The 27,381-nt window shown below is 49.2% G+C and overlaps 1 protein-coding gene across 4 annotated transcripts in view; it reads left to right on the forward strand.

Moving 5' to 3' along the window:
• Positions 1 to 27,381, forward strand: part of EPHB2 (EPH receptor B2) — a 115,744-nt gene that overhangs the window by 74,232 nt on the left and 14,131 nt on the right. For all 4 annotated transcript variants that reach the window (XM_038166708.2, XM_038166709.2, XM_027443044.3 and 1 more), the window contains exons 4-7: positions 4,313 to 4,468; positions 5,090 to 5,425; positions 21,970 to 22,094; positions 26,883 to 27,045. In XM_038166708.2, coding sequence (XP_038022636.1) covers positions 4,313 to 4,468; positions 5,090 to 5,425; positions 21,970 to 22,094; positions 26,883 to 27,045 — 780 coding nt within the window. The remainder of the gene's footprint in view (positions 1 to 4,312; positions 4,469 to 5,089; positions 5,426 to 21,969; positions 22,095 to 26,882; positions 27,046 to 27,381) is intronic.

Genomic DNA, 27,381 nt, shown 5'->3' on the forward strand with positions numbered 1-27,381 from the left:
CCTTCTCTTCTCCAGGCTGAACAGGCCCAGGTCTCTCAGCCTCTCCTCACAGGGGAGATGCTCCAGGCCCCGGATCATTTCTGTGGCCCTTTGCTGGCCTCTTTCCAGGAGATCCCTGTCTGTTTTGTGCCGGGGAGCCCAGAACTGGGCACAGTGCTCCAGGAGAGGCCTGGCCAGGGCAGTAGACCAGGCAGAGCCCTGCCTATCCTCCGCCCCCAGCCCTGGATGGGGATGAGAGGCAGCTGGGAGATAAGGCTGGGGATTTAAGACTCCTCAGATCCTAGCTGACAGAGCCCGGGCTGCTGCTTTCCATCAGCTGTTAAAAAAGCCTTGCTTGAGTGGAAGAAGGCTGCCAGGAGAAAAAAGGCCAGGCAAAGAGAGCTGAGGAAGGCCACTCCTCAGAACCATTAGCATGGATTTAAGGTGCCATTTTAGAAACTTCTATTATAAGAGAGATGTGCTCGTGCTGAGTTGTTTGCAGAAGTGGTCTATGCAATGCTACGATGGACTCTAAAGTCCAGGGCAGTTTTCATGCAGAGGCACCTATGTGGAGCCTGTTCAGCGCACACTGAATTAGTTAAAAAGGAGGTTAGAGAGAGGCAGTGGGACACGGGGCCTGCAGACAGGGATCCCCTCTGTGGCCTGACCTGCACACTAGTCTGAAGGCTTTTTCTTCTACACTGGCTGGGTAGGAAATGAGAACACCGGGCACTGCAAAGGTCTTTGTGCTCTTAAGAGAGCTGCAGCCCCTGTTCTTAGCAAACCTGCTGCTGTCTCATAGCCATACTCCAGAGAGGCAAACATCCATGCCGGTGTGCAGCAGACAGGCAATTAAAAGTCCATATATTTGCCATGAACCCCTATTATCAGACCTGCGGTTGGTGCAAGAGGTGGAGGAGCTCACCACGTGGTAAACTGCAAAGCTCTCCTGATTCAGTGATGGGCACTGTCAAGCTAATAGCACTCCTGGGATAAAGGATGTTCTGATAAATAAAGCAGTTCTGCCATAGGAATCTCTATGCTTTTCACAGTTTCTGCTCCTCTCTCCAAGCAGGAGTTTCTAGAGAGGCTCTGCCCCCAGCTCCCATTGCAAGCAGAAGGGAAAGCAGCAAATTCCACAGCTTCTGTCACTACCCAGGGCAGAAAATGGGTGTCCTGACGTCTTCCGACAAGTTAGGAGAACATCCGTTCTGTCCTAGTGGAATTCATTTTAGCCCTGTGTGAAGACTTGTGTTTGGATTTGCTATTTACTTTGGAAACAGGGAATTGGGTGGATTCCAAATTAAAAGCTGTTTTCTCACTCAGGAAGACCTGGAGGGAACAAAACAGTTTTGAACAAAATAATTAAATTACTTTTGGAAGGTGTCATTACTTGGCCAAAAAAAAAAAAAAAAAGAAACTTTGCATCAAATTTCAGTGATTTCGCTGTCTTTCAGCACGATTTCAGAACATTTCAAACAAACCATACCAAAATGCTCTCATTTTGCAGGATTATTATGTCCCAGGTATGTAGGGAACACTTCCTGGAGAGGAAGATAGGTGCCAAAAGCAGTAGCCGTGTTTTTAGGGCACATGAAAGGAATTTTAGCAGCCCACCTTGGTATGTTCTGTTGAACAATTGTTTACTCCCTGAGTTTTGCCCCACTCCGGGAGCAGTATGTGCAGAAGTGCTGATGGCAGCTGGTGGGGAGAAGCAAGGCACTCGCTTAGAGCATGCAGTGTGCAGCCAGCCCTGCTGGGACCCCCAGCCTTTCACTCTATGCCAGTCCAAACCTTGGGAATGCTTTTACCTTTGTCCCTTGGATCACTTAATCACAGCAGTGTAGGTGTCATTTTGAGGTGTCCCTATCCTGATATAAAAGAAGCTGTACAGAAAAGTTATTTTTAAAATAAGCCTTGGGAAGGTGAAAGAGGCCTGTGTCTCAAAACTTCTTTGGTCAAATGACCCTATAATTCGCCCTGAATGTCAGGCTGGAGTAATTATATGTGTTGGTTTTATCATGTTTCAAAAATTGGTATTAGTACAGGGGCCATGTTATCATTTCAGCCGCAGAGCCACCATCACTTCTCTGTAACAGAGAACTGGCACGCGCAGTCCAAATGGTCTGGTCTTGTTCAACATCTTCATCAATGACCTTGATGAGGGAATAGTGTCTGCCCTCAGCAAGTACGCCAATGACACAAAGCTGGGAGCAGTGGCTGACACACCAGAAGGCTGTGCTGCCATTCAGTGAGACCTGGACAGGCTGGAGAGCTGGGCAGGAAGAAACCAAATGAGGTTTTGCAAGAGCAAGTGTAGAGTCCTGCACCTGGGAAGGAACAACCGCATGTGTCAGTTCAGGCTGGAAAAAGTACTTCTCTGTACTAACTCTTACTTACAGAAACCCCAAGTATATGTTTTTCCCAGGCTGTTTTTCTGATCTACCTCATTCCTGACAAACTTGGCAGTGAATTGAAGTAGAAGTTGGTTTAACTTGTTTCAGTGCAGAAGCCACCTGCCACCCCCCAGGCTCTTCGTTCTGCACAAGAAATTAGCAGTGGCGGAAAGCTGCAACCAAGAGTAATCACCGAGAGCCATGATGATGAATAGGTACAGCCAAGCTTTTGCATTGGCATTGGTGATCCTTTGAGTTGGAAAGGATCTTCTGGTGGTCTTTGCAGTGATATTTTTAGCCATATGTACTGTATCTGTTAATACTGTATTTCACATTATGGTCCAGCCTTCACCAGCCATCTGTTGCAGGACCACACACTCCCTGAGCCACCCTCATCCGTCATGCCTTGCTCAACACATTTTTTTGGGGCTGTTGCTAATGGTGCATCTTCTTCAACAGTGGGTGGCTTAGAGGTCAGAGCCCCAGCAAGGCTAGACCCCATCATGCTGCTGCTTGGGTGGCTGAGCCCTCTAAGCAGTGTGATGGCATGATTAGCAATGGCATTGCTAATTGCAAAAACAAGAGGAAAATAATGAAGAGCAGAAATGGTGGGCACTAGCATGAATGTAAAATTCTTCAGAAGAGTGGAAGAGTCAGCACTGCTTTGTACAGGTCAGTTCTGCCTCCCCTAAAAGGAGGACACCACCCTTTCCCCACCCAAAGGCTTTAGTAGAAAATGAGCAGCCAGGATCCCACGCTGAGAGTGAAGATGCTCTTGTGGCTGAAAGGACTGGTTGAGAAATGGTAGCAGAGGGTAGGAGTAAGTGGCCAGTTCTGGCAGCAGAGGGAGGTCTCTGGTCCATCCTGCAAGGTTTGTTCTGAGATTCATCCTCCTGAGTGTATGTGCAGAAGTGACTAAACCAAAAGTAAACAGACAAGGGCTGACTGTGGAGAGCTGCAAAAGTTGCATGCCATTATGAGATGGCATGAGTGGGGAACGAGAGAACAATTGTCATCCAATTCATGTGAAGTAACATCAATGGGAGAAAACTACTCCAACTATACATACACACACTGTGACAGGTTGTGAGCTGATCTCTAAGAAATAAGACCTTGGGACTATGACGAGTAGTCTGGGTGGTACACTGGTGGTTAAAAAACAATTTGGTCTTTGCTAATTTTGAGAAAAGAGAAGAGAATAAAATAGTGATTATCATGCTTCTAGCACTGGACATGACAGAGGTTTGTACAATCCTAAGGGGAGGAGGTGGATGACCACTGAGTGTGCATTGCCAATGCCAGTGTGAGTTTACATCAAACTACTCGGCAGCTTTGAAGCAGAGGACAGCAGTTCTTCACAGAACATTACTCCACGGAGCTCCTTGCTTCTACTTGTAATGGGTGCAAAAAAAATTTACGTGGAATAAAAAAGTGACTGGGTAGCTTAGTGAAAGAATGCAAAGAGCCTGCCTCTTAGGATGTCCCTGAACTATGACCTGTTGGCAGGTGGGAAGGTATTCTGGGCAATGCATGTGCCCAGCCTGTGCCATCCTCTTTGGGAGCCTGCTGTTGCAGGGAGGACTGTGGTGGCTGTGGACCACTGCTCCGAATATCCTACGAGACTGTGGATTAAAATCCCCTTTGTAGTGCTGAGACTCATTGAGAAGACCCCATTCTGTGCTTGCGGTTGGGAACGCAGTGGGAGGGACATCTGCATGGGAACCCCATCTCTGTAGGCGGTACGAGCAGCAGTGCCTGCCTTTTCAGGGCCTTTGGACCAGCTGCTCTTTCTCCAGTTTGTTTATTTCAACTAGTCAGGTTTTGGCTTTGGACACTGCAAAGCCCCAGGGGTATTTTCTGGCAGTGTTGCCAAGCTCTGGGCATCCCCATCAGCCCTCCTTCCTTGCTGCTCACTGTTGCTCTTGGTTTCCTTCCAGGCTGCCCATCAGGGACTTTCAAGGCCAGCCAAGGGGATGAAGGATGCATCCACTGCCCGATTAACAGCCGGACAACTTCGGAAGGGGCCACCAACTGCGTTTGCCGAAATGGATATTACCGGGCAGATGCTGACCCTGTCGACATGCCATGCACCAGTATGTAGGCTCTGGGCAACTGGGGAGGGTGGCACACAGCTGGGAAAGGAGACATCAGTCAAAGCACGAAGGTCTCTGTCTCAGTGGGATTTTGGAGGAGATTTCCTGCCGGCCACTGTCTGAAAGGCCAGGGTGCTCAGAGCCCCTCCTCTGGAGTGCCCTTGCAGTGGGGGCTTTTTCTTACCATGGGCCAGTTCGTGCTTGTGAACATTGCACACGCATACAGAACAGAAATTTGGGCTGCCCTGTGCTGCTCTAGTCTGTGGGATGTCTTCAGTGTAGGGCTGCACCTGAATGCAAAGACCTGTGTGTAGGCACTCAGGAGTTCAGTGCAAAGGCTCGGAGCCAGAAACGACAAAAAATAACTGGTGAATTTTGTCACGGGCACTGTGCGGTCATACCAGCAGGGGCTGGCCTGGGTTAAGTAGGCAGGTTTTGTTCCCACTCCTGCTTTTGGCTGTTCAGCTTGCTGCACACACCTCTGACACTGAGAGAAGCAGCAAGCTGCATCTTGTCTGGGTCTGGGGAAGAGGAGGTGGTGCAGGACAGACTGCGATGGCACAGGTCCTGTAGCAACGAGCAGGGCTCCGGCTCTCACACCTCTTTCTGTTCCCTTCACAGCCATCCCGTCTGCCCCCCAGGCCGTGATCTCCAGCGTGAACGAAACCTCGCTGATGCTGGAGTGGACCCCGCCGCGGGACTCGGGGGGCCGGGAGGACCTGGTGTACAACATCATCTGCAAGAGCTGCGGCGCCGGCCGCGGGGCGTGCACGCGCTGCGGGGACAACGTGCAGTTCGCCCCGCGCCAGCTGGGCTTGACGGAGCCTCGCATCTACATCAGCGACCTGCTGGCCCACACGCAGTACACCTTCGAGATCCAGGCGGTGAACGGCGTCACCGACCAGAGCCCCTTCTCCCCGCAGTTTGCGTCCGTGAACATCACCACCAACCAGGCTGGTAAGAAGCAAACCCCTGTCACCCAGCGGACCCCTCCAGGCTGAGACCCTGGGGAAGGGAAGTGGGAGGCGGAGGATGATCCCCCCTGGGTAAGAGGTGCTGGGTGAAAGCCTGTGTGGTGAGCAGGACTTGATGGGGAGGGAAGATGTGGCATGGTGTCTCTTGCTCTTTAAAAAATGATGATAAAAGCACACAGGCAGATGCCGTGGCCTGGCAAATCCTGGATGAATCCCAAGTCTCAGATAAGAAAAATACCCCTTATTTCAGTGAAAAGCTGGAATGTGCTCCACGACAGAGCTTCCATCCCAGCTACCACAGCAGACCTCCTCATGTCACAGTCCTCTGGTGTCTCAGCATTTCCCTTTGGCATCGGACACGTAACTGCTTCCGAGGTGGTTTCTTTGGTGCCAGCAGGTGCACACACCGTAGGTGCCTTTAATCCTGGCTGCTGGCAGCCCTGCAGACACAGCAGCAGCTTTCACAGCTCCTGGCAGGCCCTGTTGGTGCTCCTGCTTCCCGAGGAGAGAAGGTAAGATCAGCTCCAGTGTTTTGACACAAGCTGCAATCTCTGCTGAGAAAGCACAGCCCATGGCCCAAATGCCAGCACAGGTCCTGAAAGCAGAGGGAGGCTGTAGAGATGAGGAGCTGGGAGCCAGGTATACGGGATAGCTGCCTGGAAAGCTTCTCCCAGGTCCTGTGCTGCTGCAAGCCACCCACCAGTGCTCACAGGCCCCTCTCCACTGCTCGTGGTGAAGAAGACCAAGTGGCAGAGCTGGAGGGGTTTCACTCAGGGCCACCAGCTTCTGTGCTGGCCCAGGAGGCTGCTCTCCCCTGGTTTTGCTCTGGAAGAGGTGCATCTGGGTTGCTGGCAGTGCGGCATCCTAGGAGAGCCACAGGTGGCAGCTGTGCTGATGGCAGAGCGCCCCACAAGGCTGCTGATCTGGGGCTGCTCTCCCCATCCCTCCTGGAAGCCATCTGGAGCTGGAGCACCTCTTGGGGCTGGGTCCGTGCTTAATCCTATTGCACAGTGGAAGTGCACCAATATGGTGCGAGCGTGTGAGGGAACAAGCAAGTTTCTGTGTCCTGTCTGAATGCTGCAGTCTGTGTGCAGGGACTGTGACCGTGCCCCAGGCTGCCCTGGGCACTGCATCACCTTCAAGACTGTTTGGGCTGATGTAGAGCAGCAGTGGTACAGGTGGGCATCTCTCGGTTGGGCATGCGGAGTGCTGAGCCAGAGAAACCAATTTTCAATATGGAATATTCAGAACACCTGAAAGCAGAATTAGCACGGCTGCAAACCAGGAACACAAACGCTCGTGACACGGAGAGAGGAGCTGGTCTGGGACAGTGACTTATCACAGCATCCTTCTCAGAGCGGGCTGTGCCTGCTGGAGATGGGGTGGGACGCAATGAGGAGTGGCTAGGAGGGGTCTCTGCACAGACCCACCCCGCCGAGGAGTTATTTAGCACTTGCATTTCACACTTTGCAATTATGCGGTGTACTTGTTACCTCAATGTATGTGTAGCCCATGACTTCTTCCAAATTGGCACAACTGAGAGTTGAGTTGAAGGCAAATCCTCCTGCAATCCCCTGATCCTTGATCCTCCTCCTCGTGTTTTTCGTGTTTGATTCTCCTTTATTATCAGGACTCACACTTCTCAGCCTGTGTGATGTCTCTTTTAATATATCTATTCATTAGCACTAAACAGTAACTGCTTGCTAATTCCTCTGTAATTAGAGGCTCTGAATTCTTCAGCTTACACTGCCTGGCAGCCTCCATGTAGATCATTAGCAGTTGGTAACATAAGCTGCAGACACAAAGGCAGAGCTGGGACAGGAGAATGGAGGGTGTTGTACCCGTGAGAGGAGGGTTTGCAGAGGGAGGGGAGGGATGAGCCTGGGAATTGGGGCTCTTTGCACGGGGAGGCTCTGGCTTGGGCAGCCAGCTGGGGCAGGGGACTGAGCAGGTGATAGGGTTTTGCTCCTGTGGCAGCCAGGTGATGCCCACCACCATCACAAGAAGCAATTTGGGGTGGGGTGGCTGTGCATGGACAGCACGTGTCAAGCCGGCAACTGCACGTGAGTGAGAAGGTTGTGTTTTGAAAGCTGGCCTTAGAAAATATCAACATGCACGGTTGTGTATTGAAAGCTGGCCTTAGAAGGCAAAGCAAAACCACCCTGGTTCACCCAGGGATAAATGGGTGACTGCTGGGGGACAGGTGCAGTACCTGGGTTTGGTGCTTTTGGGTGTGAGCAGAGATGACATAGCAGCAGCATCTTTAACCTTCAGATACCATAAATTCTTCAGCATCCCAGGGAAAAGCTGACGTGGTGGGAAAACAACCCCTGTAGAATGGCCAGGGCACAAACACTGAGTGGGACTGGAGGAGTGATGCTGGTGGATGTGATGGCGTGGTGACAGCTGACCCTAAAGAGAAACTTAAGATCAAAGAAGGTGACACACCATTCACCTTCCTGTTCTCCCAGAGAGAGACAGCAGCAATCATTGCTGTTATTTCGCTCCCCAATGATTAATTGCTGCCATCATTTAAAACATGCACTTTGTTTCTGGTCCGGATTTCACTGACTCTACATCAACCGAACTTATTTTGCAGTTGTCTTGTAGGACATTTCTCTTCCTGCAGACACAGACTGCGAGTAGCTTCTCTCAAGGAAAAATAAGCAAGGATACCAAGATCAATCATCCTGTCTTACTATGAGGTGGCTTTCCAGAATGTGACTCTTCCTTTAGCTCTTTGTGGACACTTTCGTATTCTCAATCATACATTTTTTTAAATTTCATATTGTACCTAGTAGCAGCACTACTACAAATAATCTACTTCCCTTTCTCCACTCATTGTTTGCTTTCCACGTTCAAGGACTGTGCTGTCTCACTCAGCTGTGTGATGAGCTCCTACCTCCCTGGTAGTCTCTCTGACAACATCTTGGTCCCTTCAGATGCTGCTTCCCTGGATAAAACACCCCATTCTGCAAGCAGCATCTATATTTGGGTTTCCAGACCCAAACATCACCTTATAATGGTTTTCTTGGGCTCAGCCATCAAGTTATGACTCTGTAGAGAAGCTGTCCCCAGTGCTGGCATTTTGAACACTTTATGAGTAGTTTGCAAGTGAAGTTTTCACATCATCCCCTAGATCTCTGACAGTTTAATGGAGAGTGCTGCCTGCACTCTGCTGGACACAGTGTGAGACCCCACAGAGTGACAGTCTTCCTACAATAACCTCAATTCATGTGTTGTAAGTGATGCTGATGCTGAACCTAGTGTCTCACATGTTTTAATTCTACCTAATCTGCTGAACTCCTGAGTTCATGAAAAAAATCAGGACAGTGTGACAAGAGTCATGCTTCAACAAAGTCATGCTGCCATTCCTGATTTGGTCCATAGCCCAGCAAGGCTTGTGGAAGGGACATCTGAAATCTCGTGATTTACCGTCCTATTTGCAGCAGGATTATCACCAACAGCAGATTGGTTTTCTTCACCCTCCTAGCACAGATGCTTTTCATAATTTCTACCCTGTCTCTGTGGCTCATGCCCCTTGTTGCATCCTCTATCCCTACTGAGGAGAGTTGATTCCACCCTTTTTTAGCTGCTCTCTAAGCAGTTGTAACCGAGATTAAATTCACCCTTACCGTCTTCATTAGCTGGGGTTTGTAAGCCCTCTGCTCCAGGCTGCTGACTGCCTTGGTCACACTTTGCTGGATCCTCTGCAGTTCCTCCTGGTCCGTGACCTTGTGTCCCATGTTGGCTGGTGTTGATATTGTGTTAGCTGGCCTTAGATTACTCAGTTTTGCCCTTTACTTAGGATTATTGTCTTTTCAGTCCCATCAGCAAAGGGGCAGAGCAGAAGGGAGCCTTGAGGGTCAAGCCATCTCTTCTTAGGAGAAGGTTGGTCGAAAGAGAGCATGTGAGAAGGCCAACATCAGCCTGTGCTGGGAGGTGGCTTGCTGCGTCTTTCTCTTGCATGAGTGGCTTAAAAAGATCAAAGGTATTTAATCTGCAGAAAGGCAGGTTTTGTTAGAACAGAAAGTATAATACTTCCCTTTTTAAAATGTAGAAAATTATGAAGGGCCTAAATCAGCACAAGAGAAATAAAGAGGGCTTGGAAGAACTGTTCCCTTTCCACCACTCCTTGCTCCCTGGTCTGTGTTGCCCAGCTCAGTGGATTTACCCATTCCAGCAAACTCTGCGTGATCCCCATATTCTGTCCCCTTTGAGGCCAGGTTGTGTTTTCTCTTTGCTCTTCTCAGCAAGCTTCTTCAGGACCCCTAAACTCCACGCTGCATTTTTGCCACAGACTGCTCCATTTCCCTGCCTGTTGCACCCTGCGGCCAGATGGTACCTCGCCCACAAAGCCCAGCAGCTCTCCAAGGAGGGAGGTCCAGGACTTTCCATCTGGCACATCCACTCCTGTCCTAAAGGACCATGATGTGCAAAAGAAAACAAACACACCGTGTTTCAGATACATGGTGCCACAAAAAAAAAAACCTTTTCTCAGTCATTCCAGAGCAAGAGATCTGTGCCAAGAGGGTGGCTGAGAGGAGAGCTGAGAGCCATGCCAGCATCCTCGTAGCGAAGGAGCAGGAGGGAAGCCAGGGGTCAAGGAGCTGAGCATGGCCCAGTGCTTGGGATAATGACACTTGACTAATTGAGGACCACGCTGTGTGTCAACCCTCTCACTTGTGGTAACACACAGCCTCTGCTTGCTAATTTGTGGCTATTCTTTGGGGAGGTCTTAGGCGGGGGAAAATCTTGGTGCTGGGAGGATTTCGGTATCCATTCATGCTGTGGACAAGCTGAGTGCCCTGGGAAACTCACAGAGGGAAAGGGCTCCTTGGGCAGGGATGTCTTAAGCACATAGGAAGGGCTGCTGTCAGTATCAGGCTGTGGCTTGTGCTTGTTGAGAAGGGAGGAGAAAGCGCTGATCTCCAGATCATACAGACAAATTCAAGACCTCCCAGTGCTTGGGGGAACAAGAACATCCAGAGTTTTGAGAACGTGTCCCTTTTGTAAGGGACTCTTTTATCATGCAGGATAAGAAGGGATGATTAATTCCAGTGTCAGAGGCTCCTGGCTGCAAACAGAACCCAAATGAGCTGCAATAAAGCTCTGGGACAAGTACCACACTGTGAGTACCAGCTAGTGTTTGACATCAGAAACAGATTTTTGTTCCTAATAAACTGATCTGGAGAAGCATCCACAGCAGGCAGCAGAGTTCAGTGGCCCATTCTCTCCGTTGTCGTGTGGATACAGATAACTTGTTCTGTTTATTTGCATTATTATTATGGTTAGATCAGTATGTTGTGACACAGGTCCTTTGGCTAGGGAGATGTACAGCTCGTACCAGTGCACTAGATTCATGTCAGACATCGTTAGGGTTTAGATTTCTGCATCGTGGTACATATCACTGCCCGAATGCTTGCATCCCAGCCAGGTATTGTCTATAGGACCAGGATGTCCCGTGGTGCCTGTGAGCTCATGAAAAAGTACCAAATGCAAGACTGGACTGTACACAGCAAGGTATGGACACCAGCTGCCATGAAATCTCACTGCCATTTCAAAAATCAGGGTGAAACTTCACATGATCATTACATATACACCTGGGTACCCACGTTCAAGAGAGCTGAACTGTGCTGGTAGTAGGTACAGAGAAAGGCCGATAAGGTGAGTGGGACACAGGAAAACTCATGTTACAGAGGTGACCAACAAGGTGTTGTGTCTTTAGTCTTGGAGAAGGAGATTTAATTGCTGCCTGTAAGGATACGGTAAGCTGGAGGGACACCAAAAAGGCAGAAGAACTGTTAAAGCAGAAGGACAAGCAGATGGTACAAAGTGCTTGGTGGTACTGTTTAGGTAGAAAAGCAGAAATTTCCGGAGCTGTGGAGCTATCTCCCATGTAGAGGAGCCAGGGTAGAAGCCTGTGTGTGACAGGGCAAGCAGGAGTTTTTAGGGTTATTCCTGAGGTCCCTTTCTTCTTTGGGAGGCTTCAGTGTATGTGCTTCTCTGACAGCTTGGCCTGCTCCCCAAACCCAAAACCACCTGAAAGCTTGGCATCCCCATGGCTACTTCCCTTATCTGACATAAACAGCCAGATCTTATGTTCCGTATGGAACCGAGTAGCCATCTGTGCTAGCCAGGCCTAAACCCTTAGCAAGAACAGGTCCTCACAATGCTCTACACCTAAAGCAGTGAGTTGACCTGTTTGCATATACCTTGTCTTCCGTTTCTCTTTGTCTTTCCCCTTGGCACAAACAGCAATTGAACCTTCTTGTCTGTGGACACTGCCTACACAGGAATGTCTCAGTGAAAGCAAAGTTCAACCACAGCTTGTGTTGTGGCAGCAGGACCACACCACAGCCCTGCAGCCTGCTGTCTTGGCTCTCCAGTCCTTCTTCTCCCACTGCCCTTTTTCTACGGGATGGCATGTCCCATACCCTCCTCTTCATCCCCAACTCCCACCGTCACCCTGGCTGTCTCAGACACGGGGCCATTGCCACTAAAATCTGATTTGGCTTGACATTTGCTGCCCACCTCTGCCACTGGAGACTGCCTGGAGCCAGGGCTCCCAGATGGTAGGAATTTTGCCAGCTACTGGCTCTTCAGGACTCCTCTTTCTGCCTCTGTGGTGGACAGTTGGAGGGTTGCTGGCAAAGCAGGGCATAAGCTGCATGGCTAGTGCTGTCCTAGCAGATGCTCTCCTCCTCCCACTAGCAGCTCTGTGGGCTCCTCTACTTGCTGACTCCCAGGTTTCCCTGTTGCATAAATTACTTTGTGAGTTTGAGGATCTTTTTTTTTTTTTTGCACACCTACCTGGGGCTTCAGAAACCTGTTCCATAGCATCTGGATCTGACTTTGTGCAGGAAACAAAAGCTCATCCGTGATGGATGGGGGTGGAAAGTCCTCTCTGATGAATCAGTGCTTCCCTCTTCTGCAACGTGCTGCCATCCCTGCCGTGTGTGAGTGCTGGGAGCCAACAGAGAGTGGCTCAGGTGCTCACCTTTTGCTTATGTGTTCGAGGGGTGATTTATCTTTACTGCTCCACTTGGCAAACAATCTTCAGTGCTAATTGCTTGCTTGCGCACAAGGCACTCAGTGCCAGCACTCATGCAGGTAGAGATACCAGAGGCAGGTATGTGAGGCTGCAGCCACAGGCCAGACCCAGGAGAGGTGCCACTAGCAAATATTTCAGGATCATGGTGTTTGAACAGCTGAGCATACGCTTGGGGGCAATACTGAGCACTGGTGCATTTATGTTGACCATAATAGATGGTTGTATCAAATTGGGTTAACGTAGCCACCTGGCTGTTTGTTCCTTGGCCCATCTCGGAGTCCCTGTGATTTAGGAGTCCCCTCTGTGTGTGTGCAAGATGGTAAGTCACTGCCTGACTCAGTTCAGGCAGGAATGTCCTTGCTGTGCCTGTCCCACCACTGCCTGGTCCACGGTCATCACTGCCACTGGCAAGAGTAGGGGAGGCTGCTGCATTGGTAGGGCTGGGCAGGAAATGCTCTTTCCAGAAAATAAAGCAGCCTGGTATTTCCAGAATTTCCCAGCACATAGAGGGAACCCAACCTGGCAGTGTCTGCTGTGGAAGAGAGCAACGGAACAAGTTCAGTCTCAAATTAGCAAGGCTCAGTATGTCCTAAGGGATGCACTGCTGCAGGCATCATTCTTTCAAGCTTTTATCAGGAAATATTTCTCTGGTCTGTTTTCTAGTTTTGAAATTTCAGAATTAGTATGTTCCTAAGAACAGTTTAGGCTGCATTTAGGCGCTTTCTAAGAAAATGCCATTTTATTGACGTTTGGAGGGGCGGCTTCTGCCAGCTTTCTTGCTTTCTGCCAGCCTTGCACTGATGCCATTGCCTTGATCTGGAACAGATGATGTTTCCATGCGAGGAGTGGGCCAGGAGGTGGGAATGACCGTGGCACTGAGTGACCCCAAACCCACTCTCTCAGGCTGCCTGACTGGATGCTGGGTCCCCTGGAGTGCCGGTGGAGTATCTCCTCCCGGAGCTGAGAGCAAAGCCCAGCCCTCCTCCACGGGCAGGTTGGCAGCATGCAGATGAAGGCTACAAACTCGGTTAAACAAAAGCCATAAAGACAGCCAAAAGCCTTCTTCTGCCTGAGCCAAGTTACTGGGCTTGTGGTATTAGGAACTGCTTTAAAGGCTATAATTCACACCAAAGGCTTTGTTGATCCAGATGGGGCCTGAGCCAGGACCCAGCTTTGCCCTGCCTTGCTGTGTGTTTAAGATTTTCCAGCGTTCACAGTTACAAACTTGGGAGGCTGAGAATTGGGCTTGCGGGGACATTTTTCAGGCACTCCACACACAGACAACGTACGTATCAGCCTGGTTGGGCTACCTTGCCAGAAACAGGCCAGGAACCTCCGAAATCAGAATCTAGCAAGCTGTGAAATACTGACCATGTTGCTTTCAGTGCTCGTGTCAGAGGAAGGCATCTCAAACTCAGGTCTGTTCTCCAAGAGGTCTCACAGGGCCCTGTTTTGGTACTCAGAGCAGACAATGTGAAAGCTTGTGGTGTTTAAATGTCAGGAGAGAGCAGTGAAAAATGGAGAAGGTTTTAAGTTCTAGGTTTAAGAAGGCAGTCACCTGCTGGGAACCACGTAGCCCTGGCATATCTCGGAGCAAGGAGGGAGAGCCAATTTGGATTATATTCCCCTTGGGTGATACTGATGCAAGACACTCAGGTCTGTGGGGAAGCACCAAGTGAGTTGTTCGGGCTTTTCTCTCTGTCCTGCTTAAGAAGTATGGGTCCCCGAAACTCTCAGAAGGGAACTGAGTTAGAATGAGGGGGAATCAGCCCTAGGTCTGCTCGGCCTCCTGCATGCTTCCATCTCAATCCCAGGACAGCTGTCTTTTACAGTAATTGCAGAAAGATCATCCTTCAGACTTCACCTAAGCCCTGTGGGGAGGTAGGCATGCATACATATTTTACCTGCCTGCAGCCTTGCATGGCAGCATTGTGTCTTTCTGTCATTTCAAACCTTTTTGAGTGCCGCTGGAGCCTGGATCCCAGCCTAGATGTCACCAGGCCCTGTGGCTTCACGGTTGGAGCAACCCGTGCTCCATGACTGATCACAGCACCGTCCTTGTTGCTGCATGGCATCGCCCTTTAGTCTCACCAGAGTGAGCTGCTCAAGTTGTGCAGGGCACGGAGCGAAGAAACAGATGAGGCTTCTGGGCATCCCGGGAGCCCTGTCCTGGGGAACGTGCTGCTGTGGTACTACAGGGGATCCCACACCCCACGTCAGAGGGTCTGTCGGCTGTGTTGGAGCTATCTGGGTCACCCAGTAAAGGTGCAGCCCTGGGTAAATGCACTAAAAGAGAAGCTATCCCACTTTTCCCAGTAGGTTTTCCAAGTATCTGCTTTTGTCGCATTTGCAGGGCAGTTGCAGTAGTTCAGGCATCTGCTGCCAGATGCTCTGTCAGCAGCCTTCTCCCCGTCTTCCCGTTTACGGCTCCGTCCCTTGGCCTCTGGACTAGCTGGTGCCTTGCAGCATCATGGTGCATTTCCCTGCCACTCTGTCTTCAGCTGAAGGTCATGCAGTTAATCCTGACCCCAGATCACAGCCGCTTCTGCAGGCGGGTAATTGAAAATGCCAGAATTCCCTGCTGACCCTCTAATAATAAAAGCAGTTCCCTGTCCAGTAACCTGACACTTCAGGGACCAAGATCTGTCAGAAGGGCTCCAAAGAGATGCTGGAAAACTCCCAGCTGTTCACCTCTTCTCTCCCCTGGGTAATTTCAAAGTGTTGCTGGGGAGAGGCCATGGGCTGGGTTGGCTTTGCTCTCTCTCTGTCATGAGTGTTTTCCAGAGCAAATGTTGACTCTGTCTGACATAACATGGGTTAGTGGTATTAAAGTGATCAGAGATAGCGGTTTTGCTGCCTGTAACCTGACTCTTCCAGCTAATCCAGAAGAGGAATGGAGACACTTTGATTACACCGTGGTCTCAACAACGCTGACCCACAAACAGGCAAGAAGTGGAAGGCTGAGCCTGCAGGCCTGGCGAGTGGAAGAGGTGGGGGGCTAGCTGCAAAATGGGTGGCAGGTCACAACTGGCAGCATTTTAAATAGATATACAGATCACGAGGGAGAAAATGTGGAAAGATCCTGATGTTCCCCACCATTCCAGAGGCTGGAGCCACACAGTCATACCAAACTCCCCCATCAAAAAGCCAAAAAATGCTGCCTGAGTGGCTACTGAGATCAGTTTTGAGGTTTAGATTTGAAAAGAAGTTTAACAAAATATTGGAATAGTTTCAGAAAAGAGTTATCAGATTGATATGTAAGCAGATAAATCTGTGAAGCACTCACCAAACTCTATCTAATTAGGGAATAGAAAAGAAGATGAAAATGTTTTAATGATCTTTCAATTTAATGTCATGGTGACAAAGCTAGCACAAGAAGAAAAGATCCAGCAGTTGGAAGCTGAAGTCCATAAATTTCAACCTGAAAATAAAATACGCATTTTAGAAAATGGCAAGTAACCATGAGGAAAACCTCCCAAGAGGCACGGTGGACTTACCATTTTCAACAACAAGCAGATGTCTCACCCTTCAGCCTTCACAGCTCCACTCTGCTAGGTGAGGAGGCGCCTGGTTCCTCTGTCTCCTCAGTATGGTCCCTTGAGCTTCAGCTATACACAAATAAGGCATGATAACATAGGCTAGAAACACTGCCCTGGGAAGTACCAAGCACCATGATGCCAGGTTTATTTCTTTCTCATTGGCAAACTTATTCCACAGCACAGCTATGGTACAAAACACAGAGTAAAAGAGGCCTTTCCTCACCCATTTCTCTTTTTCTAAGTTGGAGTGCTTATGCAAGATGTCTTTCAGACCCACCTTGACACTGGTGGGTCTAAGTCACAAAGACTAACCTTTGCATGTGCGTAAAGCATTGACTTCTGTGTTATTGAAGCTGCTCCACTGCTCAGGTAAATGTTAAATACTCATTGGACTGAACAGCCTTGTGGTTCTGGTGCTTCTGTTGACAAATCAAGTCATGACTTTATGTTTCCGCCCCAGCAGGCGTTTGACTTTTCTTTGGAGATGGTCAGTCAAGCAGGACGTATGATCCCAATCCTTCCATGAAGGCTCCTAAGCATGCCAGTGCAGTTGTCCTGATATGCTGTGTGGTGAGAGCTCTTTGTTTGGGCTACAGTCCAGCCCGCTGCTGACGAGGAATCCAGTTCAGATCCTCCATCCAGACTTTGACTCCGGTCTCAGGTATCTCCAGCCAGTAAAGTTGGAAGTGAGAGGGGCAGAGCAGTGAGGGAAGGATGTCCTGGCTTCAAGAGACACTTCACCATGGGACTGCAAGGGGCATTGCTCAAGGCAGGAGGAGCTCAGTGGTCCAGAGCTCTTGGAGCATTAGACCAGGGTAGCTGGTGAGGACAAGGTCTGTTTAGCTGTCATTACAATGTTGGCAAAACTCAGTGGTTATACCTCTCCTTCAGGGAGGTTACAGTTATGTGGCTCTGCTGTCAAGACCTGAGAGTGAAATATGTCTTGAACCCTGTCCTTCTCATGTGCTTCCTGCCTGAACTCAGGCAGCTGCTTGCACTGTGTGTGGGCCATAAAAAACAAACAAACAAACAAAAACAACAACAACCAAAAAAAAAAAAAAAAAAAAAAAAAACAGAAAAAGACCTCTGTAGATTTATCCAGGCTCTTTTACAGGCAGAGCTGCCCCTGAGCCAGGGAAGCCAGTTCAGAGCCTATTGGATTAATTGCAAAAGCTCCAAGCCCCAGCCAAGACGAGGATCTGGCTGTGCTCGGTGTTGTGTGGCAGTGCAGATGCTTGGGGTGAAGGCTGTAGAAGTATCCCTAACATTCCTCCATGCTTCTGCACCCAGGGAGGTTATAACGTGAGCGGTGCTTGCTGCCTCCCCTCACAATGCACTGCAGGTTTTGTTACAGCAGGGGACAGGTCGTCTGCCTTTTTACATCAGTGGATTTTCATTAAGCGTGTTTTACACTCCAGCAGTGGTTTTGGCACGGTTTATTTCTCCAGCCACGGGGCTCTGCTAGGAGGCATCCAAAGAATCTGAGGCCGTACCAGATAACGATGATGTAGGAAAGTGCCTTTCAGGGACTTGAATTATTCATTTTGCCTCACAGTGATGTGGGGTCCAAGGGTTTCAATCGAGCAAAGAAAGGTTCCCTCTGCTGTAGAATTGCAGCTCTGTTTAAATTTTGGATTGTTGCTGTATGCATACACCTGGAGACACCTTCAGGATAACCCTGCCCCTGCTTACAAAGTGATGGTGGCTCTGAGACCTGGGACGCTCCAAATTTGATCTGCTTTATGTGTCACAGGGCAGGTCCCTTCTCCAGCATCCCCATGGATTCAAACCCCTCCCATGAGTAAGGGAGAACCTTACAATGGTTAAGGGAGTGTCTGGCACTGGGCAAAGCTTGCACGTGGAAGTGGTCACTCTGTTGTCACAAGGCAACAAAGAGAAGTCACTGTTTGTGGAACAAGGTGATGGATCCCTCAGTGACAGGTTAAGTGCTGCCATTGAGTCTTTGGCATTAGCAGCTTAGCTGTGCTCTGGGCAGCACTTTGGCACAAAGTAGGCTTTGGCACAAAGCAGGCTGAAAGAACAAAAACTTTTTTTCTTTTTGTCCTTCTCCTTTTTGCAGTTTGTTTTATCATCCCTTTGAAACACTCAGAAACCCAATGGAAGTAACCTGTGTGCAGCTGATTCAGAAACAACAGTTCAGGAAAGTCAGCTTAGATATTTTAAGTCTTTTGCCATCTTTGCTCAACCTCATAAAAAAGATCAAGAGGGACTTTACTCAGTTGGATAATGACAGGACAAGGGGGAATGGTTTTAAACTAAATGAGGGGAGATTTAGATTAGAGATTAGGAGGAAATTCTTCACTCAGAGGGTGGTGAGGCACTGTCACAGGTTGCCCAGAGAGGTTGTGGATGCCCCATCCCTGGAGGTGTTCAAGATGAGCTTTGACGAGGCCCTGGACAACCAGATCTAGTGGGTGGCATCCCTGCCTGTGGCAGGGAGGTTGGAGCTGGATGATCTTTGAGGTGCCTTCCAACCCAAGCTGTCCTATGATTCTATGAAACTCACCACCCATTTGGACTAGAAACCTCCAGAGGTCACTCCTGACCTAAATATTTTAGTGATTCTATTATCGGACATTTTCCTGATGTCTCTGAGAACAAGAACGGTTACTGAGAAGATGCAGTGGTGGAGGTTCCTGCTTATCCTGAGATGCCTTCACCGTAGGTGTAGGAAAAGAGCTGAAGTTGCTGTAGCCATTCATCTCACCTGCCTCCACCCTAAGATGTTGTGTATTTGCCTCATTAAGGCTTAATTCTTGGCATCCTGCTGTTGGGTACAGTTTTTCTGTTCTTGGGTGTACTCCCATATATGCAGGAGGCCAGCACAGGGGCTATGCATTGCTGTTCCCAAAACAGAGCAGAGTTAAATTTCAGGGGTGCTTTTGACGCTGTATTTAAGCTTTGATTCCCCATTTGCAGCACCCTCTATCACAAGCTCCCGGGGCATTGTGTGAAGCGTCTCAAGGTGTGACAGCATTTGTGGTGCCCTTTCAGAAGTAGCTTTAAACATCTCTTAACTGGATTAGGCAAGCCCTGAGCCCCACCATTTAACTCTGTGAGCCAGGCTAGGTGTCCTGGTTTCAACTGGGACAGAGTTAATTGTCCTCCTAGTAGCTGGCATGGTGCTGTTTTGGATTTGGGATGAGAACAGTGTTGGTAACACGCTGATGTTTTAGTTGTTGCTGAGCAGTGCTTACTCTAAGTGAAAGACTTTTGGTTTCCCACAACAGCCTGCCAGCGGGGGTGCTGGGGGTGCACAAGGAGCTGGGAGGGAACACAGCCAGGACAGCTGGCCCAAACTGGCCGGAGGGATGTCCCACACCATGTGGCAGCATGCTAAACAATAAAACTGGGGGAAGTTGTCTCGGGGAGTGCTGCTGCTGCTCGTGGTCTGGGTGGGCATTGTTCAGCAGGTGGTGAGCAATTGCCTTGTGCATCACTTGTTTTGTACATTCTATTATTATTATTATTATTATTATTATTATTATTATTATTATTATTATTATTATTATTATTATTATTATTATTATTATTATCCCTTCATTTTCTGTCCTATTAAACCGTCTTTATCTCAACCCATTAGTTTTACATTTTTTCCCCCCAATTCTCTCCCCCATCCCACTACAGGGGGAGTGAGCAAACAGCAGTGTGATGCTGAGCTGCCTGCCGGGTTAAACCACAACACCAGCACATGTTCACCAAGTACTCAGGCATCTGGGCCACGGGTGGTCACAAATGGTTTACACACATGCTGCTCTAGCTGTTATTGTTTTTAGTGGCCTCAGCATTGCCTGGAGAAGCAGGAGCAGCATTGCAAGAGCCGTGCCTCTCCGTGTTGGCAGGGAGTGCATGGAAATAGAAGAGGATACCTTCCCCAGTTGCGAGGTCAACCATTGAACCTGTGTCTGGTTCCTGGGGCATGGTCACCTCCTGGTTTTGTGGTGGGACAGCTCTGGGTACACATGGCTTCTGTGCTGGAAAAGCGTGTGCGACTGTGGGATCAGTCCACAGAGCACGTGCAGTTCAGATGTATGAGAGCCCACGGGCTGTGTACCCATCCCCATCAAAACCCAGTCCCTGCTGTGGGGCAATCCGTAGCTTGGTCACATCTTTCCAAAGCCTTTCTCCACCAAGAGAAGTGCTTTTCTTGGAGATTGCAGATATCCTATGAAATCTGTGTTGATGTGAAAAATAAGAAGTTCTGGCAACAGCTGACAGGCCCCAGAAACGCTCCCTGTGTTTTATCTGAGCACCAGCATGAGAAACTAATCCCAGCAGTTGGTAAATGTGGGCCTTGAAGAAGGAGTGGGACTGGGGCAATAAGGAGGGAAGAAAGATGAGTATATCAGGAGAAAGAGAAGGTGTAAGATGATACAGAGAGTATCGTCTCTGAGATGCATCACTAGAGACTGGTGAGCAATGAGTTTGTGTCTCAAAAGGCTTGGCTTGACCAGAAAAGGATCGGGGGGTTGGAGTTTGGGAGGTGATGCTGTGCAAGAAATGTGCTGTAGCCACGCTGGTCGAAGCAGCGCAGTCCTACTATTGCTGTGAATGCACATCCTCAGCTGGCATGGTTTCGGTCACTGCTCATGATGCCAAGGAAAACCAGGCTGGAGGTGGGTGAGCTTTACTTTCTGTGCCTCTCCTCCAAGCTGTTTCTCAGAGTGGGTGTCAAGTGGGTCATTCTTCCGTGAAATACTGAAAGGTTTGGACCTGATAAAAGCACTTCTGAGTACAAGCCTCTCTGCATCCATTTGTAACAGGCCAGGAATGTGAGTGATGGGGAAGTTTTCTCACTTCTACTTTCCAGTCCTCTCCCACCCCTGAGGCTTCCTCTCTGCCCTCAAGCTGCTGATGCAGTGAGTCTGCTCTGTCAGGCTTGCCAGGGCTGACACTGTGCTGGAATTATCACTCTCCAAGCCTGGGTTTGCTGCTTTTTGAGGTCTGGAGTAGCCTCCAGTCTAACCTCAGTGGAGACTGTGTTGGAAGTGCCACCAGCAGTCTGGGTGCAGGGTGGGCAAGGACGCTCAGCTCGCCGGTGTCAGCCACAGAAGAGGAGACAGCACAGGCAGAGAGCTGTAGGCTGGTACCTGCAATGCTGCAGCATTTCTGCAATCGACACCCGAGCTAAACAGATCTGAAGCAGTCCTGGCTGCTTGTTCACCTGCCCTGGTCCACAGCAAACAGGATCAGAATGGCTCAAATGTTCCTACCTGGCCATGTGTGCCTGCCTGCCTCATGGGCAGTGCAGGGGTGGACAGCTGGCTGGATTGTCTGAGGAGCTGCTGGAAGGTCCCGTTGTTTGGTGGGAAAAGTCTCTGGGTGTACTATTTCCAGGGCATTCTGACGGGGAAGAGAACTCACCATTGTCAGCATGTCAGGTCAGGTTTATGTTGCATGCTCAGGCTGCTGTGCGCACCTCCCTTGATTGGCATGTTCAACTTGCAGACCCAGCATACCAACGAGGAGAGAAGCTGCTTGCTTCCTGCATCTGTCTGTGCCTTATAAACCTTCTCTGTGCGAATTTCAAAGTACAAAACCTCCTACTGCTCCGTGGCAAGCAGGGAGGATTGCATATTGCTGGGCTTGTAGAACTTTTCCAGGGGAATAAGGCTCTGTTTGCCCCAAACCTAGGCTCATTTTGCCTGGGAGTTGTCTCTCTCCAGTTTTGCTGTCAGAGATGCTCCACTACATGGTTTCTAATTATGAATTTTTAGTGATCAGTGGAAACCCTAACTGCTCCCTTTAAACAGCCAAATTCAGGATCTGCTGACCCTTGGAGAGCCCTGCCACTGCTGGAAGAAAATTCAGTAGCTCCAAATGGCAATAACACGTCTGCCTGCATGCAGCGAAGGGATATGGGTCATATCCAGACCAGCATCTGACTGAGACCTCTCTCTCTCTCTCTTCCAGCTCCTTCAGCTGTGTCTATCATGCACCAGGTCAGCCGCACCGTGGACAGCATTACCCTCTCGTGGTCTCAGCCTGACCAACCCAATGGAGTCATCCTGGATTACGAGCTGCAATATTATGAGAAGGTACTGCGGGACCTCGGCAGGGTTCAGCTGCAGGGTTTGGGGAGAGGAGGTGGTGCAAAGGGCATACCCTGGCTGCTGCATTTGTCTAACCACTACTGAGGAGGTTATTTCTCTCGCTGCAGCTGGCCAGGTGGGTGGCACTGGCTGTCAACCTTTTGGAGCCCAGTGTGGTTCCAGGGGACCCTGCCTGATGCTTAGGCACTGCGTGTAAGGAACATACTGCACTGCTGATTTGATTCAGTGGGAGGCTGATGTGTAGGGTGTGTAGGGATCACACAGCTCTGACTCTTTCCTCCGTGAGGAGCATGTCCCTTCCACCTCCTCCCAGTGGAGGAGTGGTGTCCTATGAGTCTGGAGCTGTGTGGCTGCTGAGGGCCATGCTGATGTTGGTCCCAGGACCTGCCAAGCTCTGCATGGCTGCTGAACTTCATCTGTGATACCCAGGGGAGGTGGGGACTGGTAAGCAGGATATTTCTCCTTCCAAGAGCCTGCCCCCTTGCACAAGAGCTTATAAACTATATGTTAAAAATGCAAACTAACTAATTAAAAAGCTTTATGATTAAATGGAACTGATTTTTTTTCCCAGCAGTTGCTGGAAGAAATGATTAATCCCCCCCACTGCCTGCCTGTGACCTATTTTCTCATCACCAAGAGCCAGAGGGAGAATGGGGAGGTGGGGGAGCTTCTTCGTAGGCTGTTAAATAGGTCCTGACCTATATTGCATAAATCACAGCCTTTTATTTGACCCTTGGAAATGATCCCAGAATATGTGGCAAGATGGATGAGAAAGTAAGAAGACAGATCTGGAAAGCAAGAGGGGTCCTTTCTCTGGGGACACGCAGAATGATCTCAAGGAGTTCTTTCTCCCAATCTTGCTTTCTCTTAATCTCATCCTCTTTCTTTCTTCCCCTTCCCCTTGGTTTTCTGGGGGAGGCTGTAAACAGAGGGAGTTTTTGACTAAAGGGGAAGCTGCTGTTCATAGCCTCTCTTGGCAGCCAACCACAAGGTAATCGTGTATAAGGTAATCCCCCTGTTGTCAGAGATTTTGACACAGTTTGTCCCTGATCACAAGGACAAGCAGCCCGAGCCACACTTGTGCAATGGTTTTCTTGGCACTCGATTCCTGGGAGGGTGCTGGCACTGGCAGAGAGGACAGCACCAGCTGCCCCACGTACTGTTGCTGCAGCTCTCTCTGCCCTGGTATTTGAACATCTTGGTATATTTTTTTTTTTTTGCCAGTGCTTTGGTTGAAGAACAAAAGTGTGTCTTTATCTCCACAAAGTTGTATGTCATTCTCAGAAGGCATGTCCCTAAACTACTCTTTGTTAGCCTTTACTCTGAAGTCCCAGTTGCACACACAAGGTTTGATCTGGTAGCAGTCAGCAGCAGCCAATGTATTCAAGTGCTTCAGCTGATCAGTGCTGTGGATTCAGGATGTTTTACTACGGATCAGTTCTGGATTCACTAACTCTCCTCCTTTGCCATCCCATAGTGTCCTGAGTGTTGAAGAGACAGCTTCATTAGAGCTACAACCTCTCTGCTAACACCCAGACTGCTGCTGTCCATACAGACACTCATTTCTCACCCCAGAAGAGCCTGGGAGCTATGGGCCCCGTGGATCCATCCCCAGAGTTGCCAGCAGGGCCCTCCTACCACCTCTGAGCATCCTTCTTGATGGGGCTGAAATTCAGACGTGTTATTAGTTGGTATCCAGCTATGGGCTAGCTTTGTATGTGTGGCACTGTTTGCTTCAGGAACCACAGCAGATTGCTGCTGTTGACACGCACAGAGCAGCTGTCTGCCAGATTAAGCTGGTTGACATTTTATTTTTCTTTGCTTTCTTTTTTTTTTTTTTTTTTTTTTCTTGGCTGATAAAACATGAAGCCACTTCTGCAAATCCTTTGGGCATTTCACAGACTATGTGCGTTTCAAGAAACTCTTTGTAGATCAGCCTTGGGTTTCGGCTTAGATTTGGCTTAGAGGAAGGGGAATCAGATGAGGACTCAAGATCAAATCTATCAGGAAGTTAGAAGTATGTTATTTTGAATTAGGATTTCCAAACTCAAACCAAAAGCAGCAGGAAAAGCCTTGCAAAAGCAAGGTAGGAGAAACGGCCAAGGGGCTTAGACTTTAAACCACTTGGGATGCCCTGGACATGCCAGAGAAGCTCAGAAGAGTAAAAGAGCAGTGTCTGAAGTGAACAAGCAGGTTGCTGGAGTGATGATGTCTAAGCAATATGCCAAAGGGAAAAAGTAGGTTTGATAAGAGATTTGGCAAGCCATTCTAAAGTTTTACCCAGCTAGGCTTCATGGAAGGTGCTAGGGAGGTTTGAGGAGAGTGGTTATACTGGAGTTACGCTCACCCTGGTTCCAGCTATGGGACTGTGGAGACACATAAATGCTCCTTCCTTGCAAGAGGGCATTAAAAGAGAGCACAGGCATGAACACAGCTTCCTGAGACAGACAGACATCAGTTTCCTAGCCTATAAATCATCCTAAGCGTGCCTATGGCATTCAATTTAAAGTCCTCCAGGATGAGGGTCTGTGGGGATGAGGTTCCCTCGAACAGTTGGGCAAATGATTTTAAAACAACCACGTTAATGCCATCCAAAGGCCTGGGAGGTTTCATCCGAGCCCTTGGGCACTATAACTGTAAACACTTGCTGACCTATTTCTCTCCTCACCTTCCTGGGAAAAGGTCCAAGGGAGTGTTGAGGCCTGCTCAGGCAAACCAGGCAGTAAGTTTTCTGTGAGATCTTTTTATCTAAGCACCTGTACTGGAGCTTTTCACTGTCATTAGTCTTAAGTACCAATCACCCCAATGATACCCAAGCACCTTCAGTGCCAGGTCTACATGGCAAAACTGTTCCTGAACACTGTAAATGGTGGAGTCTCAGGCATTTGCAGAGCTGCTGTGTGTTACGCTGCAGTGAGATGCCATCAGCAGTGCCAAGCCTCCAAGTTTGACTGCACACTTGGAGAAATCCATTCCTGCCAGACCACTCTCTTACCAGCTACCCACACCAGAGCACTGCTGAATCAAAAACTTAATACATGAAGAAGTAAACTCCCTGAATGTTCTCTTTGTCTGCTTTCCAGCTATAGTCTGCACAAACCAAGGTCATGAGTGTAATCTATCTCGTAAATGCCAGTGCACTTGCAATTCTACTCCAGCATGAGCCACCAGACTCTCCCATCAACGTGAAGAGGATACTGGTGCAGCAGACTGCTGTATGCAGCACCACAGGGAATGGCTTTTCTTTATGGGCCTCTGATGCTGCTCATACCCCAGCATCTGGCTGCAGAGCATCCTCTGGAACAGCTTGTGAGTGAGGGCACCAGATCTGTTCTCAGAAGTGGCTGAACATGAAAACAAAGTCAACAGTGTGCAGGGAGGAAAAGAAAGGAGATCAGCTGCCCTAAAGGCAAGCTCCATCATTCAGTGGTGGCTGAGACAATCTCTGACTCATCCTGTGCTCCAGCAGCTGAGAGGGCTAAGACAAGAGCATGACACAGCCCCTTCCAGGCAAGGAGCAAACAAAGCTGCGTGGCTCTACATTGACTTTTGCTTCATCAAAAGCAAAGGCAGCCAAAGCAGTATGAGAGCAACAGAGTGCACAAGTTGCACCACGGTGTGAGGAAATCTCAAACACAAGAAGAGGGCTTGTGCCTGATGGCCTATTTAATACCTTCTGTCCTTCAGGAATCCATTGCTGAAGACATTGGTGAGGAGGAATGGATGTGTTTCTCACTTTCCTTGCTGAGAGTCTCACTTTGATCTCATGGTAGCACGAAGAAATTCCTCCCTGTCACCCCAGTGGAGTTTCACAGCTGGGAGAAGTCCCTCAATCACAGGTCCCACTTGATGGGGTTGTGCAGCCCCTGTCTGTGTGACTTCTTTGTCAGTCCCTGCCTGCTTGCTCATGAGAAGTGAGGTTATCTCACCTCGCTGGCAAGCCTGTGCTGGGTGGGATTTGTTGGGCTTGCCGAGCCCTTTGCAGTGACTTGAAGTTAGTAGTTCTCAGTAACTCCCTTGTGAACTTGCCAGCGCAGATTTTGAGCTGTCAGCTACTGATCTGTTGCAACCAGTGATCCTGCCAAGGCAACCTGACCTGCCAGATTGGAGGTGTTACCGGAAAGGATAAGCACTTGCAGCATAGCTACAGAAATGTCATTTAGAAATCGGTGTCTGTGTGTGTGTGTCCTTTTGTGGGGGAATCACACTCACAGCTCGTCTTCAGTTCCTTGGGTTTGAAATCTTAACCATGGTTACTGGTGAAGCAGGCCTTGTGCGGAGGGGTGGTCGCAGTACTTCTCCTGAGGTCCCAAACCCTTTGTTCAGGTGGGCTTTACCTCCAGCATAGGCCTAAGAAAGTGGGGAAGATCAAATAGACAGGGTGCTGGGGCTGGATCAGACACAGGACCGAGTGGCGAAATGGTGCTAACAGAAAGTGGGTGCAGAAAAGGGGAGCAATTCTTATTCCCATTGAGCTCAAGACTTGGAGACCTGGTGTTTGAGGCTGACACCTTTATCAGAGCATTTCCTGAGATGTGGCATTTAGCCAAGTGATGTCATTACTCGCATTCCTTCTTCTGTAGTTCCCTGTTGGCAGACAGAGTTGGAGAAATGAATGTTTTGCTAAGGTCTGTGGTTTTCCCAGTCACCGAACCTGTGCCACCCATTCTGTCTCGTTCTGTGTTTTCTTCTAGACATGCCATGCCTGATTCTGGAGCAGGGTCTAGAGCCTGGGCTCTCCCTTCTGATGACATGTGTGTATTTTCTTGGCAGGATCTTAGTGAATTAAATTCAACAACAGTGAAGAGCCCCACCAACACTGTGACAGTGCAAAACCTCAAAGCTGGAACCATCTACGTCTTCCAAGTGCGGGCACGTACTGTGGCTGGGTATGGCCGGTATAGTGGCAAGATGTATTTCCAGACCATGACTGAAGGTAAGTCTTCAGCTGTCACTGCATAAATGTGAAATAAGGTCTACAGAGACTTGAACGAGATGGAGATACATGGGTAGTGGTGCTTCTCCCCTTCCTGGTAGTCCCATCAAGGGTGCATTGACAAGTCACATGCATTTATTCAATCTGGCAAGAACTGGTGAGGGACATGGGTGCTTGGTGGTCCATGCAGGGAATCACACAGTCTAGGCCAATTTCTGCCGTGCTTTTCTGGCATGAGGACCCGTCCATTCAGTTGGATTTAGAGGGAACAAAATTTATGATGTTCATCTGCAGAGATGTTGATGATAAATACAGCTTTGGGTCTCTACTTGCCAA

The sequence above is a fragment of the Anas platyrhynchos genome, chromosome 22, assembly GCF_047663525.1.
Source record: "Anas platyrhynchos isolate ZD024472 breed Pekin duck chromosome 22, IASCAAS_PekinDuck_T2T, whole genome shotgun sequence".
Taxonomy (NCBI): Eukaryota; Metazoa; Chordata; class Aves; order Anseriformes; family Anatidae; genus Anas; species Anas platyrhynchos.